General features: G+C 41.1%; 3 protein-coding genes across 20 annotated transcripts; all 3 read left to right on the top strand.

Annotated features, from left to right (window-relative positions):
* The first annotated feature begins 773 nt into the window (after window positions 1-773).
* Window positions 774-6411, top strand: phtf (putative homeodomain transcription factor). 2 transcript variants are annotated; one of them, XM_064687911.1, is made up of 9 exons: window positions 774-1040; window positions 2405-2469; window positions 2535-2674; window positions 2740-3232; window positions 3294-4195; window positions 4651-4829; window positions 4885-5105; window positions 5167-5296; window positions 5365-6411. In XM_064687911.1, the coding sequence occupies exons 2-9, from the start codon at window positions 2444-2446 to the stop codon at window positions 5848-5850; spliced, it is 2577 nt and encodes an 858-aa protein (XP_064543981.1). In that variant the 5' UTR covers window positions 774-1040; window positions 2405-2443; the 3' UTR covers window positions 5851-6411. The 2 variants fall into 2 exon arrangements, with proteins under 2 accessions (XP_064543981.1, XP_064543980.1); XM_064687910.1 differs by having other exon boundaries at window positions 2402-2469.
* Window positions 6412-6632: 221 nt separating this feature from the next.
* On the top strand, window positions 6633-8851 carry Mccc2 (methylcrotonyl-CoA carboxylase subunit 2). Its single transcript, XM_064687912.1, has 4 exons — window positions 6633-6880; window positions 6938-7191; window positions 7249-8135; window positions 8192-8851. The coding sequence occupies exons 1-4, from the start codon at window positions 6743-6745 to the stop codon at window positions 8665-8667; spliced, it is 1755 nt and encodes a 584-aa protein (XP_064543982.1). The 5' UTR covers window positions 6633-6742; the 3' UTR covers window positions 8668-8851.
* A 132-nt stretch (window positions 8852-8983) lies between these two features.
* On the top strand, window positions 8984-17218 carry Eb1 (microtubule-associated protein RP/EB family member 1). Of its 17 annotated transcripts, none has more exons than XM_064687921.1 (8): window positions 8984-9142; window positions 13341-13493; window positions 13566-13711; window positions 14411-14822; window positions 15956-16113; window positions 16166-16248; window positions 16308-16381; window positions 16435-17218. In XM_064687921.1, exons 2-8 carry the CDS (start codon window positions 13373-13375, stop codon window positions 16491-16493), a joined length of 1053 nt encoding a protein of 350 aa, XP_064543991.1. In that variant the 5' UTR covers window positions 8984-9142; window positions 13341-13372; the 3' UTR covers window positions 16494-17218. The 17 variants fall into 17 exon arrangements, with proteins under 17 accessions (XP_064543991.1, XP_064543992.1, XP_064543997.1 ...); XM_064687922.1 differs by lacking the exon at window positions 8984-9142 and adding an exon at window positions 11586-11607; XM_064687927.1 differs by lacking the exons at window positions 8984-9142; window positions 14411-14822 and adding exons at window positions 12725-12875; window positions 15309-15576 and having other exon boundaries at window positions 15959-16113.
* The last annotated feature ends 194 nt before the right edge of the window (window positions 17219-17412 follow it).

Genomic DNA, 17412 nt, shown 5'->3' with positions numbered 1-17412 from the left:
AACGAGCGAGAGCTGTTCACATCGTCTGCTTTGCGTTGCAATTCTTTGTTTATGCATCTCGACAACTAAATACATATATATAGAGACGCTCGGTGGTCTTACGAAACTTCCTGTAAAAACAAAACTGGCAAAGTACCCATGTATGTTGCCTGTACTGTATATACAACAAGAAGGAAAGTATAAAAAGCAATTGTGAAATGCGTAAATGTATTTAAATCACAACAGCTGCGCGCACATGGCCGCTCATGTGAAGCAAAACAAAATCATAATTTTTGATTTATAAATGCAAATGATGAGTTCAATATAATTCTTACCTAAGATCTATTGCAAGTGCAAGAGCAATGTACGTCAAAGCAAAATAGATAAATAAATCAAATGTTATCACAGAAAAAAACAAAATAGAGAGTGAGGTTAAGTAATTTAAAAAGGTGTTTTTAATAACGGTTATATGTAAGGAACAATATCTTAATAATTAGCAATATATGTTTTTTGAGTTTAATTTGTATTTAACAGTCATATAACCACTAGCAATCATAATCTAATCATAACAATTATTATATCTTGTAAAAACTCATCATAAATTTCTAGTTTGATGCGTTTTTGCCAGTTAAGTAAAAATAACAGCAAATTAATTTTTAAAGTGCTTATATCGATACCAGCGTGAAATCGTTTATTTGAAAATAAACGATATACAGCTATCGATACTGTTTGTTGAGCGTATATGTAGACATGTTCCATGTGATATATTTTCGCTCTCAAAATTCGGTCACACTGCACACATATCTCCCAAGTTTTGTTTGAGGAAGACGTCTCGTCGAGCTCTATTCCGTCAATTAATAGTTTCGGCCGTAAATGCAAGTGCAAATCACCAACAACCAAACGTTGGTATGCGTAGTGCATGCTAAATTCACAGTTAAAACATAAAAAACAACAAGTGTCTCAGCTCGTTAAGAAAAACGAAAGGAACGCTCCAACAGTCTAAAGATAACGCGCGCCTGTTGGAACCGTATAAAAATCGATTCGAATTTGTTCATTTTCAGGTAAAGTGCAAATCGATGAATGCAAAGTGCATTGATTTTACGTGTTTTACATGTATTTCAACAAAAACTGTCCAAATGTACACATATAAACGGTTCACCTTGAACTCGTGGGCACAGCCGAGGCGCCCCAGCCACAGACAGCCGCGCATACCAAAGCAATAAACGCCAAAACAAATTTTTTTTGCGATTTCTTCGATTTGCAGTTCGTTGCAGTTTTGTATGTACATAAAAAGATATTTGATGACTAGCGCAGAATATTGACATTGATAAGCGCAGCTATTCTTCAGCTGTAAGCTTTTTATCGCATTTCAATGTGAAGGTGAAAGTTATCAGCTGCTTGCAACGCTTTGGCAAATGTAATTTTGTTATTGTTTTGCACCATGGCCATGGCGACATTTGTATACTCTATTTTAGTAAGTGATGCATAATGAGTGTATTCAGTGCGGTTGCAAATTATGAATTTACTTTCGCAGTCAAATCCGACAGCTCTGTCAAAAGTTAGGTAGAATTCGTGATTTTTTATAGGGTATATGGTATTGTAATTCGTTATATTTGATAGGGTATATGGTATTGTAATATGGGCCCCAAGTACGTAACACATTACAGACAAAGCCTCTTAGGTATCATATATATATATGAGTTTATATATATATAGTCGATTTAGTATACTCAGCAATTACGATCTTTAGTCTGCTCCCACCGTATGTGCAAAATCTGATTAGCATCGAAATAATATATCATATAGCTGTTATAGAAACAGTAATTGTTATGATATATGATATGATATGTCCCATTGGAACGACCCGTCGAAACTTGTGTATACAAAAATATATCCCACATCTGCTTTATGCCCGCAAGCGTATTTAATGTTCGCCAAGAACTCTGCTTTCTTGTTTGTTTATAATCATATCCGGCACCAGTTGTTTATATCACATACTTACATTGCTGCAATTCAATTGCAAGGGTATTTGATATTTGAAGCAGAAGAAAATGTTTTATTTTTATAAGAAATGCCCAGGGTCTTTATCAGAAACCTGCCACTAAAGCCCATATATCATTAAATGTAGTAATTAAAAGATATCATTTGCTTCTTGTCAACTAGAACGTGTGCTTAAGCCCGGCTTGTTTAACTAGAAACCAGTTTAAAATATAAACATACCTGCAGCTGTTCAAAATCGCTAGTTTAAAGAACAAAATAAAGTTTTACTGTAGAAAAATACCCTAGACGGCTCTATAAGGAAAATTGTAGGAAAAACCCGCTCATTGTTCAGTCAGAATTCAATTGTCAACCCAGTTAAAGCTGCTTGTATGTCTAATTTATTAAGAGTTGAATAAAAATCTTTATCTTGCTCAATTTTCAGCAGGGCGCATGACAATTTAGCGGCTTGTATGTCATTATTACTATGAAATTGGATGAAATTGTCGCATGGTAAGCAATTGCATCACATCTATTTGACACACTTTTGATTAATGTTTTGTTGTTTTTTTTTGTAGGTACCAGAAACGAATCGGCACCTATGATAAACAAGAATGGGAGAAAACAGTCGAACAGCGCATTTTGGATGGCTTCAATAGCATCAATTTGAAGAACACCAAACTCAAGACAGAACTCATCGATGTAGATCTGGTGCGAGGTGCGTTAGCTTATACCACACCCTGTAAAGCCTTGATTCATCTTATTTATTTTGTTTTCAAACAGGCTCCACATTTCCCAAAGCAAAACCAAAACAAACTCTGCTCACTGTCATACGTTTGGCTATTCTGCGCTACCTTTTGCTGCCCCTCTACGCACAATGGTGGGTCAAGCAGACGACTCCCAATGCCTTCGGCTTTATACTCTGCCTGTACATCACACAACTGATCAATTGGGCCATATACATCATGCACAGCAATCGCCTGGCGCCGTTGGTCTACGATCAGGAAAAGAATACAACTGTTGTCGATGATGTGGCCACGGTTGCCGTCGATGATAAGCAGCACTCGGAGGAGAGTGCCGATCTGCTTAGTGCGCTGCTAATACCCTGTGCGCTTAGTTTGTTGATTAGTTTAATACACTCGCAGATTGTGGCAACAAATATGTCGCCGAGCGGCAGCAACAAAAACAAATTGCGTCGCTTTTCCATGTGCAATTTTGGTGATAAACCGAATGCGCCCAGAGAGCAGCGATTGCGGCGACGCAAAAAGTTTGTGCGGCAAGTAGAGCGTATAAATAATCATAATTATACTCGAATCAATTATTATTTTATTGCACAGCCTGCGCCAAGCCGAAACGGATATTTCACAGCCCAGCAGCAATCATTCATTGAGCGCGCGACGTAGCAAACTGACTCCTCTGAACACCGAAGCCAGCTCAGATTTAATGCCCTGCAATTGCAGCCCAATACCCAGCGAGGAGACCTTCCCAACCACAACTGCCATAACCATACATCATCATCAAGCAGCTGCAGCGGATAGCACAACGGTCAGCGAGCCGCTGTACGATCTCAGACAGGTGGCAAATGCTGCACCTGACAGTCCGCATAAGAAGCGCAATGTCAATTGGCATACGCCCATCCAAATCTATGCCACATTCGATCAGAACGAGCTGCCCTCGTCTAGCATTGAGCTGAGCAACGGGCCAGCGCCGAGTGGCGCATGCTTGGATCCAAATTACAAGGCACGTCGCAGCATTGGCGAAGACGATGGCTTCGAGAGCCTGAACAATAAAAGCTCCAGTGGCGAGGATAACAATCATTCTCCCAATGTAACCAATGTTGTAAGTGGCAGCGCCACAACCACTGTCATTTCACCGCCCGCCACACATCTGCGCCTGCGCCTAAATGTGGGCGGCAGCAATAACACCAACGGCGGCGGAAGCACCAATGCGCCGTCAACTGAAAAAGTCACCCATGAATCCACGAGCAGCTGTGCAGAGTCCGATGAATGTGACGATGCGGATATTATATCCAGTCCCGCATCGGCTGGCACACAAGAGTGCAATACATCAGCCACCGATTGGCTGGGCGTGACCACCAACAGTGAAGATTGCAGCTATACATCCGAGTTGGAACAATCCGATGGCGGCTATAAGCATCAGCCATGCAGCGATGAGGAGATTCCAGAGCTGGACATAACACCCACAACCATACTCAATCCGCACAGCAGCATGGATCGCAGTAAGTTGTGTCCCAATTGAATGACTGACTGACTGATTGACTGCTTGATTGATGATCAATGTACAGCTTAAACCAAACTTGGCTGCTGAAGATTTTCCAGTAGTAAGATTCGGCGCTGTTTTTGGGAAAACTCCTCCGACAAGACAAAGAGATGTTTCCACTTCCATTTGTAGAAAATGGAAGTGGAATGTTGTAAGGATCAGTCCGTCTCATCCTCAATTTCATTTTGCGGGGATTCATTTGAGACGTAATTTGAACTTTTCCGAAATTCCACTTTCCTTTGTGAAAAAGCGTTTCTAATCCAGTTCAATTTATTTTGGGTCCATCCCAAATTATATATATGAAATTAATGAAAACGTATTTTACCGAAAACAAACTGATTTAAAATTAAATAGATATTTATTATTATCTAGATTGATTTATTTTAATTAATCATCGTCATCTCTTCACCCCAGTTAGCTGCACCATTTGGGATCAACGCGATGCGAAAAAGGCTCAAATGTCTGTGCTGGAGATAGCCTCCTGCATTATTGAGCGCGTCGATTCGCTGGGCGTGACCAATGATTACATTTACATAGGCGTCTTTTTCTCATTCCTACTGACGCTGATACCCACATTCTGTCGGCTATGCGAGGTACGTGCTGGGCATGGCAAAACATCTTCGTGCTTAATTAAACCTATACTTGCAGATCACAATTGATGCGGATAAGGCCAGCGAGATAAGCTATTTCTATATGCCGCAGCTGTTGTGGGAGAAGTCATCGTCCTCGTTTTTTACACTCTTGGGCTTTGCCTTTGGCGAGGAGCAGTGGGAGCGAACCGTGTTGGCGCTGGGCTTTGTGCAGCGCCTGTGCCTGACGCTAATATTGTTCATGATATTTGCTGTGGCGGAGCGCACCTTTAAGCAGCGGTAAATTGACGCGTTCTTTATATAATTATCGCACGTTTTCTCATACATTCGCGTTTTTTAGTTTTTTGTATGCCAAGCTATTTTCACATCTGACTTCCTCACGTCGCGCCCGTAAGTCGAATCTGCCCCACTTTCGGCTCAACAAGGTGCGCAACATCAAGACCTGGCTGAGCGTGCGCTCCTACTTGAAGGTAGACCCAATTTACACACCTTGAACCGATTCATATTTTAACTACTTACTTATTTAAATGCCCTACAGAAACGCGGTCCGCAGCGTTCGGTGGATATCATTGTATCGGCCGCATTTATAGTCACCCTGCTGCTGTTGGCCTTTCTCAGCGTTGAGTGGCTCAAGGATTCGGTGAATTTGCACACACATTTGACACTGGAGGCGCTCATTTGGTCCATTACCATTGGCATCTATTTGCTGCGCTTCATGACCCTCGGTCAGAAGATACAGCATAAATATCGGAGCGTATCGGTGCTAATCACCGAACAAATCAATTTGTATTTGCAAATCGAACAAAAACCTAAGAAGAAGGAGGAATTAATGGTCTCAAATAGTGTGCTAAAATTGGCCGCTGATCTATTAAAGGAGCTCGAAACGCCATTCAAGATCTCTGGTCTCAGTGCCAATCCATATCTTTTTACAACCATCAAGGTGGTCATCCTATCGGCGCTATCGGGCGTGCTAAGCGAGGTGCTGGGCTTTAAGTTGAAGCTACACAAAATTAAAATTAAGTAAGCCAAAAGAGAAATAATAATAATCTAATAAAAATATCACACACGGAAGGAAGTACAGAATAGAGCGGATGCGACGGCCCGGGCGTATGTTATATTTTTGTAGTACAATTTTTTGGAAAATATCTACAATATCTAAATTAACTACATATAGATTATATATATACATACACATACTATATATTTTAAAGAAAACATTTTCAATAGCTAATAAATTAAGTAAGCGAATGTTTATGTTTTGTCATGTGATTGTTTAGCAGCGTTAACAACTTAACTTATTATTATATTACAACTATTAGTGGTGTTTTAACAGATATCCTATTTATATATATGTTTACATGAACGTATCTGATAGACATTAGAGCGCCGTGCACAATCACGTTTAACATGTTCGCAGAACCTTTTAGCATAGCAACTTATCTATACCTATATATACCATTTATTAATGAATGTATGTCGTTTTCCTAATTGTTGTATGAAAAAAATGCGTTATCACAAGTTCAATTCAAAAATTAATAACTAAAATAGTGCGTTGCAGCTAATAAAATTTACCAAAGTCTACAAAGTTCTTGTGTGAAAAACTATTTATTAACAGCTAATATGGAAGAGTATTAAAACATCGGCGGTGAAAATTTTTCATTTTTCCTTTTCTTATACACTTTTGCTCGTCTGATTAGCTTATCAACTTTAAGCGAATCGCCAACTAGAACATTTTAACAACAGATGGCGCTGCTTGCACTTTGACAGCTGATCGTGTTGCGGAGTGTGGCCAGAGCTTGCACACACACGCCGCCACACCTGACGTAACAGCGTTTTGCCATTATCTGTGATCTTTAAACTCGACAAATTCCACTTATTTATTGCATTTAAAAAAAACACCTCCGCTGCCATAAACAATGCTGAAGCTACCATTGACTCAAATGCTGCGGCATTCCATGGCCAAGCAGCTGTTGCGCAGCCAAACGCGTCTATTGCACCTGGGCGAGGCGACTGTGCTGAGCAGCGACATTGATAAGCAATCGGCCGAGTACAAGGTATAAACAGATGTTTGATCTATGAAGACCTAGGTACATATACTCTATATTCGACAGGACAATGCCAACGAGATGAGCAAGTTGGTCGCGCAGCTGCGTCAGCTGACCAGCCAGGTGTTAACAGGTGGCGGCGCCAAGGCCATCGAGCGTCACACATCGCGCGGCAAGCTGCTGGCACGCGAGCGCATTAATTTGCTGCTGGACAGGGGCTCACCCTTCCTGGAGCTAAGCACGCTGGCTGGGCATGAGCTCTACGGCGATGAGCTGGTCAATTCGGGCGGCATTGTCACCGGCGTGGGACGTGTGTGCGGGTTAGTCTCCAAAATCCACACTTACACAATTGTTTAATTAGATTTTTATACCCACAGCACAGAGTGCGTTGTGGTGGCCAATGATGCGACGGTCAAGGGCGGCAGCTATTATCCCATTACCGTTAAGAAGCATTTGCGAGCACAGGAAATTGCCCAGGAGAATCGCTTGCCCTGCATTTATCTGGTCGACTCCGGCGGTGCAAATTTGCCGCGCCAAGCGGAAGTGTTTCCCGACAAGCTGCATTTCGGTCGCATTTTCTACAATCAGGCGAACCTGTCGGCGCAGGGCATACCACAGATTGCCGTCGTCATGGGCAGCTGCACAGCCGGCGGCGCCTATGTGCCGGCCATGGCCGATGAGAGCATCATTGTGAAGCGACAGGGCACCATCTTTTTGGCCGGACCACCGCTGGTCAAGGCGGCTACAGGCGAGGAGGTGTCTGCCGAGGATTTGGGTGGCGCCGATCTGCATTGCAAGACCTCCGGCGTAACGGATCACTATGCGGTGGATGATGAGCATGCGTTGTACCTGGCCCGCCAGATAGTCAGCAATTTGAATCTGGATGCGACTAATGCGTACAACGACCAGCTCCAGCACTCCAGTCAGCAGAACTTCCGTGTGGCCACACCGGCTGCTGTGGGCGCTGTCGAGGAGCCGCGCTACGACCCCAGCGAACTCTATGGCATTGTGGGTCCCAATCTGACCAAGAGCTTTGATGTGCGCGATGTGATTGCACGCATTGTCGATGGCAGCCGCTTCACGGAGTTCAAGAAACTCTACGGCGAGACATTGGTCTGTGGCTTTGCCAAGCTCTATGGCCGTACCGTGGGCATTGTGGGCAACAATGGTGTACTCTTCTCGGAGAGTGCACTGAAGGGCGCACATTTCATACAGCTGTGTGCGCAGCGCAAAATACCGCTTGTCTTCCTGCAGAACATAACGGGTGAGTAGGTCCATCTATATCTTGATCTTTTAGCAGCTTGTTTTGTTCCTCTGCAGGCTTCATGGTGGGACGCGATGCAGAGGCCAACGGCATTGCCAAGAATGGCGCCAAAATGGTCACAGCCGTGGCCTGTGCTAATGTGCCCAAATTTACGGTTATTATTGGCGGATCCTATGGAGCTGGGAATTACGGGATGTGTGGACGCGCGTATTCGCCGAGGTTCCTCTACATGTGGCCCAATTCACGCATCTCTGTGATGGGCGGCGTCCAGGCAGCCAATGTGTTGGCCCAGATCACAGAGGATCAGCGCAAACGGGCTGGCAAGGATTTCAGCGAGGCGGAGGCGCAGAAAATTAAAACGCCCATTGTGGAAATGTTTGAACGGGAGGGCTCGCCTTACTACAGCACAGCACGTTTGTGGGATGATGGCATCATTGATCCGGCGAATACCCGACAAGTGCTGGGCCTTAGCCTGAAGGCAGCTCTTAATAACGCCGGACATGACACAAAGTTCGGCGTTTTCCGCATGTAGAAAAACATGATATCAAGCTATGAAGGGAGAATTTGTGCATTTGTGGGCATTTAATGTTCAAAATTGTTGTAACTGTTGCATTTATTAGTGTTAAGCGAAATGTTTTCCTTGTGAATATGTCATATTTTAAATACATAAAAAAAAAAACAAGGGCATGGCCCAAGTTTTTCAAATTTAAATAAAACAGACCGAAACTGAACATTCAAAATGTTGGCGTATCGATTTATCGACATCGATTCCGCTTAATAAACAGGGGGACGCAAGCACTTAACAGCGCCTTAACATGAGCATTACATTTGCATGCATTGTCAACACTAAACAATATTGCTTTCGCAACACTGGGGCGAGCAGTCGACAACACTACGTGAAAACGGTTCGTCATAGAATTTGGGTTTCCTTTGTCGTTAAAAACGTTGAAATAGTAAAAAGTACGGTTTAAATTCAATCATCAATCACAAAAATTGTAATTAAATAGGTGAGTGCACAAAGAGTCAGGGAAGTGAATCAGCGGCATAGCATATATTCAAGTGTATATATACATATATATTAATGTGTTTCTGTGTGTGCGTGATGGTGAATGTTGCGGCTAAGGCGGCTCTTTCTCAGCGTTTTTTTAGCTCCATCTTGAGTGTGTGCATGGCAAAATCTAGAAGTAGCGTCAGCAGAAAAGAAAGTTCAACGGCAAAAAAAAATGCGAGAGTTGCGCGTGTATGTGGCGATTTTAAAATAGCCTTGCCGAAAACTTCAAGTGCACACTTGAGCACAAAAGTAGGAGAAAATATCTGTACATGATGCGCAACGATGCAGCTGTATGTGTGAGACTCGAGTCACACACACACATATCCCTGTTGTACGCATTTAAATGTCGCCCGTGTGTTGCAGGCGTCTGTGCGTCTTTTGTGTGTGTGCGTGTGCGCCCAAAAATAAAATGTGTGCGTGTTGCTGCCTGTTACCATGCGTGTGTGTGTGTGGCTTCTGCCTGCTGTGCGCTTGCAACAGGAACAGCCATAAAAATTCCACTGCCGCATTGCAATTACAAATCGTCAGGCCTTTGCGGCTAATCTGTCGAGTCGATGCCGTTACCGTCTTTTTTTTATTTTGCCACTCAACATTTCTACCTGCCGCAACCGAAATGCATTTTAAGCCTGACGAGTGTTGCCACAATTTTTTTTGCTTGCATTTCCTGTGCTCAGGTGTTGCTTTTGTATTAGTATCTGCCAATTCCAATTTATTTGCATGACGTCATCGCCTGTGTGTCAACTCGTTATGTGGTCTATCTGTCAACCCCCGCACATTGTTGTCCATTCACGAGTGTGTGTGTGCGTGCGTGTGTCTTACTGATAGTTGTTCAGGTTCGAACGCCTTGGCTTGTTGTCTTTTAGCTGGCTACTATTTTTTTATTTTATTGGCTTCATTAAAATTGCTGAGCTAGCGGCTTTGACGCGAACGCCAACGCCGACGCTCTCACAAAACTTGCCGGCTTTTTCACACATTCACAGATCAGTTCGAAGCGCGCAGAGGCACAGACACACACAAACGAACATGTATGCGTGTGTCTAGGTGGGGTATGCAGCTAACAGCTTTTGCTTTCATGAGCAAAGATCGATACTTAATTATGACAATCCGTTGATCGATGCCGATAATTATATCGTAAAGTAGTTTAAATATATATCGAAGACTCAGCTTATGAGTAGTTCGCTCTGTGCTGTAGTTGCGTTTAATTAGTTGGCAACGACGTGCCGTTTGCCACAACTTCCGCTGCAGCTCACACACACACACACACACACACACAGACCCGCACACTTCAATCAAACACCCCCGCGCACATGCACACACTTATCATCAGCCATCGACATGGCAAACAAAACAAATCCCCCGTTATGAGTTTTCAACTTGTTGTGTATTTGGGGCAGTTTTGCCTGCCATAGTTGGCGCACTTCAATCAATAAACAACAACAACAACAGCAACTGCAACAATACGGAACACAGCTGAAGGAAAAAAAGACCTGAGTTGCCGCAGATTAAATACCCTTGCAGACATATAACAGATGTGAGGAATAGTTGTAATAATTATAAAAATGTATATTCAGATTGTTTCCATAGAATGTATTTCATGTTGTACTCCGATGTTGGTTAGATTTGTCCTTTATTTAAGGCGCCTAGTTAAGCTGGTCGTAATTAGACAGCTTGGTTAAGAAATCTGGAAAACAAATTGTTCTTAAAACAAGAACTTGCTCCTATGATACAGGCATCCGAACCTGTAGCTATAAATCGACTTGTTTGTTAATATTATCCAAGAATGTCTAAACTTTATGGGCACGGAGGTGTCTCCCATGCGTTACACACTTTGTGACAAAAATATAATGCCCCTTGTGATAAGGGTATTGTAACTCGCATTTGTATAAAGTTCCGGCAGTTTGCTCCAACTTCAGTTTATATCGCAGCGCGCCCTTTTTTCGGGTTCAATGCACTTGCCACACTAAGCTACAACGTGGCGAAATTTCCACACAAACACACACACAGAGAGAGAAAGAGAGGGAGAGAGCGAGACGCACTCAGTTGGAGCTATGGCCTGATATTTATAGGCACATTTCGGTGGCGTCCAACCAAATGCCGGCTGAATCAATTTTCTTTATCAACGTGTGTTCTTTAGTTCTCTGTGTGGCCCACGTTGCGGCATTGGTCATGTTTTTCTTTATTTTCTGCTCTTGATAATGCCAAATGCCTTAAAGGCTGCCGCTGCTGCAGCCGTTGACTAAGAGCTGGCTCTGCTCAAGCAGCATCAAGAGCGTCGGCAGCGAACCGTTGACAAACCGCCGCCCAACGGCAGCAGCCGCCGCCGCAGTCGCAGTAGCAATCGCAGTCGCAGCCACAGTCCAAGTTCATTGTTCGTTGGCTCCAGTCTCGCACGGATTGCGCTGCTATCGCCACATTTTACTTGTGCGTTGTTGTTTTATATTCCGTTTGTTGTACTTTATTTGTTTTTCGTTTTTTTTTTTTACTCCAATTTTAATTTTGCCTCATTGTGTCTTGGCGGGCGCGTTTGCATGTCGCTTGCATTTTACGCTCTCTTAAGTTTTCTGGAGCTTAGAAGCGTCTCAAGAAGAAAAAGAAAAGTTATCTGCAATTACATTAAATAGTGCGTTTCGACTGAGGTTTTTGTCTACGCAAATTGTGAAAACGGGTCTTATTTAAAAGGTTTATAAAAATATCTCTTTAAAAGTAAATATGTTGGTAAAGCAACTGAGGCCTGTTTACAGGGTATCTGCTAGCTGTGTACTCTTGACCTATCCAAGTCTTTAACGCCCTTACTACGCCCTGACTTCTTTCTCGCCTCAAAAGGAGCAAGCAATGAAAAGATCTCTGACAGCTCTCTTCTCAGTTTTTCAAGCAATCGTTATTAATTCCTTAAATATAGCCCTTCTGTGCGATTCTCAAAAATTCAAGTAAGGCGCTTCTCTTGCGCAGTAATTTTCAAACATTCGTTAATTCCTTTTTTAAATATCGCCCTCTGCGCGATTCTCAGGAATTTAAGGAAGGCTTGCAGATATTGCTTTGTTTATTATAATTCATCGTTTATGTGTGTCAATTTTAAAAGTTTTGTTTTGCTTATAATAAAATCTTAATCTTCAGTATTTAGAATATAAAGTTGTGAAGAATATCCTGTTGGGTACAAACTATTTCATAGAACAGACCTGCTAGGTGCAAATTATCTTCTGGTCGAACAACAATTTAATTGATATGTATTTGTAAACGCAGCAGGTTTTGATAAGGTTCCACATTCTGTAGTTTAGCACCCAATTATTGCTATAGATTATTTTTAAGCATGTGGTAAGAAATAGTTTTCGATTAGTTCATTTATAGGGCGCTTCCCCCTTATCGATTGATCGTTGATATCTCTTAAGACTATAAATTTGATAGTCACGATAATAGGCAGCTGTATAAACATGGTATATACCTAATTAGCATAATAAAACAATTTATTTAAAATAGTTTGAAGCTTTGCGCTTATTTGCTAAGCTGAGTGGGTGTTGGATCATGTTTGGAGTAGGCCCTGATCTTGACTTCCTCTGTTTTATTCAAAAGTGTTGTTTCAATTCTATCATAACTAAACGTAACTAAACGAAAATTTTGAAAAAAAAAATTTAGTTAAAAAAACAAAACAAAAAGTTTATCAAGAATTATAACAACAAATATAATGTATAACCGTATGTATAGAACCATCCAATTGTCTAAAAATCGAACAAAAATGAGTTAGAAAAACTTACTCACCGCAGCTTGCGCATAGTCGAATTCCGAATGGGCAATTAGTTGAAAACATTTGGCAATCTGGCGAATAAACAATTAAAAGGAAAAGGCAGCGGACTACTTTCATGTACACACATATATATGTCTGACTCTCGTGCCAATAACAATCAACTGCATGCCACATGCCACATGCTGCATGCCGCTGTTGGCTGTTGCATTTGATAGTTGTTTTCTGTGTGTGATTATCATGATCTTGATATTGAAGGCACGCACATGTGCGACGCTTCAACGCACACACACAGAAAATATGGAACAATTATAAGCCCAACCATAATTAACAGCTTTAGCCACACCCACACACCTTTCCTTATTTGTATTTTTTGTTTGATATTAAATGAATTTTGTTCATTCGTGTTGTTTTGCAGCAACGAGCAACAAGAGAGCAGACTACAGAGATATGGCTGTTAACGTATACTCCACAAATGTGACGTCAGAGAATTTGTCCCGTCACGACATGCTGGCCTGGGTGAACGATTGCCTCCAATCGCAATTCTCCAAAATTGAGGAACTTTGCACGGGTAAGTCTGACCTTCGGCAGCGTTCAATGATCAAATGCTTTAATGATTATATATACAATTGTCCATATTTAGGCGCCGCTTACTGTCAGTTCATGGACATGTTGTTCCCAAATTCAGTGCCCGTCAAGCGTGTCAAATTCCGCACAAATCTGGAGCATGAGTACATACAGAACTTTAAGATCTTGCAGGCGGGCTTCAAAAAGATGTCGGTCGATAAGGTAAAAATTGTTTATGCCGCTAGCTATTGCATCCATTTTAGTAACTCCTTCAATTTAATCCAATTTGTTTATGCTTGAGTTAAAGTTATTTCTCTATGATTTACATTTTTTTTTGCACACGTACAAATTTTTTGATAATTTAATAGCTCAGCGCTGTGTGTGTTGTGATGATCCTTTTGTGCACACATTGATCACGTGTTAATGGCTTTAAAAATAAGGCAATAATTTGTAGGCTCCATAGAGCAACCCCATTGTGGTCCTTTAGTTTCTAGACTAAACTCCATTGTAGAAGACGTTAAAAAAGTTGTTGTTCTACTGTAACAAATGGTTGTTATATAAATGAGCCTGCAAAAATGAAATATTTGTATGAAATTTGAATACTGTATTAAAAATTGAAATGTTTTTAAAGCAGAGGTTTGAATTACGGGTTGTTTTATGCTACGAACAATATAATATCAATAATGATGAATGTCATCATTTTGCTTCGAGCCATTAAATTAATTTTAAATTTTGTTTTTATTATCAAAGTTTGTTGAGAGTTCGTAGGGTTTGGATATGCGAGAACTTTTATGTACACTGTTTAAAAGCTTAATTTTAATATTGTGCGTAACTAACTGACATTTCCGTTACAAATCAACAACAACAACAACTGCTGGCAAACAATCACAACAACAATATCATCAACAACAACAACAACAGATAATACCAGTTGATAAGCTTATTAAGGGACGTTTCCAAGACAATTTTGAATTTCTGCAATGGTTCAAGAAGTTTTTCGATGCCAATTATGATGGACGTGAATATGATCCATTGGCTCAACGTAACGGCATCAAGCTGGGCAACGGAGGCAGCCATACGGGCAGTGGTGTGGGCAGCAGCAGCACCGAGCTGCATACGATGCACCGCCGGCCACAGCAGCAGCAGCAGCATCAGCAGCAGCAGCAGGGGCATCATCAGCAGCCGCTACTCCACCACCACCAGTCGGCGGTGAATAATGTTCGCACTGCAGCAATACGCAGCCAAACTGGTATGGGCTCCATGAAGAACATTGCGGAAGAATATGAGATTGTTAATGATGTTAAAAAAGAAGCTGGTGACGGTGATAGTCGCTGTATGCGAGTGTTATTTGTTTTCTATCATTTTATAATCTTCTGTGTGTCTGGGCAAAAAACAAAAAGCGAACGTGAAGCACGCGGAAGCGTAGACCAAACCCCAAAAAAACGCTGCATACCACAAAAGGCACACACAAACACCACTAAACATTGACATATGGTTGTGCACACACACATCCCAGCACTCAACAAACACGCACACTCACACAGAACAAAACACAACACAACACACACCCGCAAACACATCGTCTCTTGAGTTGTTTGTTAGTCTCTTGTTTTAGTGTGCACATTTTTCTCATATATGTAATTTGATTGCATTTATTTTTTTTGTTCTTTTATTTTTTGGTTAATTTTGTTTCGTTTTAAATTTAATTTGTTCTGTTTAAACTGTCGCATTCTCCTGCTCTTGGTTGTTTATTCCTCATTCCATTCAAGTACACTGCATATTATTCTCTTTCTCTCACTCTCACACATTTTACTTTTAGATAATACCCATTGACAAATTGATAAAGGGTCGCTTCCAAGATAATTTTGAATTTTTACAATGGTTCAAAAAGTTCTTCGACGCCAATTACGATGGCAGAGATTATGATGCCAGCGCTGTACGCGAAGGTGCACCGATGGGCTTCGGCTCCGGTGCTGCTAAATCTCTGCCAGGCACAAGCAGCGGCGGCGTCGCCAGCTCCTACAGGCGTGTGCCAACGGCGGCAGCGACACGACCAGCAGCAGCAACAACGACAGCCACAAAGCCCAGTAGGTTCTCTTGGTTTGGTTTAGAGTTTCGCAGTCGACACCACACCACCTTTTAACCAACCATCATAACCCGATCATAACCAGACATACACATCTATGTACAAATTTGTTCATCTAATCCATCTTATACAACTACTATCACCCACTCATAGTTAACTCTATAATTTAACAAAACTGAATGCACAAATTCTACAAAATGAAACACAACAAAGCGACAATTTGAACGCCAGCCATTTGACGTGCTTCACGTTTGTTAAATAATTAATCTAGACCCATTTTCTTTAAGCTAACCGTGCATATAGAAGATATATATGATGGGTATAAACTAACCTCTATCTTTCCGCTTTTTCTTATTTTTATTTTGTTTATCCAATCCAAGCAGTCTCTAAGGTGCCCCCACGCACGAACAATGCGACACCACCGAATAGAATGACGGTCGGCACCACGGGAGCCGTTAAGAAGAACGATTCGGCTGGTGCGCAATCGAACCATCAGATTGAGGAGCTGTCCAGTCAGGTTCGTCCACAGGTAGAGGTAGTAAGCATCAACAGTATTCATTTTTTTTGTTTGTTCATGTCGCCTTCCAAAGGTTATGGATATGCGTTTAAATCTGGAGGGTCTGGAAAAGGAGCGTGACTTCTACTTCTCAAAGCTGCGCGACATTGAAATACTGTAAGTTGATTCTGTACAAATATTTACTTTTATTAATGTGTCCGCAACTCTCCGCACAGTTGCCAGGAAGCCGATGAGGCAGAACCAGCTCAGTTAGTTCAAAAGATTTTGGACATACTCTATGCAACTGAGGTAAGCGAGAGATTCTTTCTGAATTCAACAACTTGCATAATCAATTTGTTTTGGCACCACAGGATGGCTTTGCGCCACCAGACGATGCACCACCAGAGGACGAAGAGTACTAAAGTATATAGTCAACAGCCCACGATTAATTGTTTGCTGCATACATATATCAAAACCGAACGGATTACTTTTAAGTCAAATTGCTGCGCTAAACTCTTAAACTGAAACTAAATTCAAAAACAACAACTATAACAACAGATGGAACCAACTAACCAACGATAAACAATTCAAAAACAAAAAAAAACTCCAACACACTCACACACACACACACACAAACAACATAGGAACACACTAAATAGAAATGTATTGTATAACAAATAATACACATGGATATATATATATATACATTACACATGTACATTAGCTATTAATAATTCAAGCAAAACAATTTGACCTAGTAATTATGTAACTTAAACATTTACTAAATGGCGATTAGCAGCTTCCGATTGAACATGAATTATAAAATATATAACGCGTTTAAACTGCTCAATTTTGTTTAAGACAAAGCTGTGTTATGTTGCCAAGCATGCAATAACAGAACATTTTGAAGAATAACCAAACAAATTCATGATCAGTCGGCTGCTGCTGTTGCTATTTAGTAAATTGAACATTAAGCATATTGCATCTAAATTGTTTGTTGTAGGTAACACAAAGAGAAAAAGAAAAATTACTACACAGACAGACACAAACAGAAATAAACAAAAGCGTAGTAATGAGTAGCTTGCAAGAAGAAATCGATGTGAAACACAAAATTGTTAAGAAAATATTTAAATTAAATTTATAACAATTTGTTTTTTACTATTTTTTTCAGAGCAATGTGCGAATTTCTTTTTGAAAACATGAATTTATAAGTTTTAATTATCATTGACTTTCGTTGTTTTTTGAGTGTTGTGTGTAGGAAACCAAGTCGAAGTTGTAAAATGTCAGGTAGTTTATGCAGATGAGATTGGCAATTTGAGTTTTTCAAAATTTCTTAAAAAT

Source organism: Drosophila montana, unplaced genomic scaffold (genome assembly GCF_035044405.1).
Source record: "Drosophila montana isolate Dmon_TW-CO22-7 unplaced genomic scaffold, ASM3504440v1 contig_3200_1, whole genome shotgun sequence".
NCBI lineage: Eukaryota > Metazoa > Arthropoda > Insecta > Diptera > Drosophilidae > Drosophila > Drosophila montana.
Note: the sequence above shows the minus strand (reverse complement) of the source record. Positions and strands in the feature narration are given on the sequence as shown.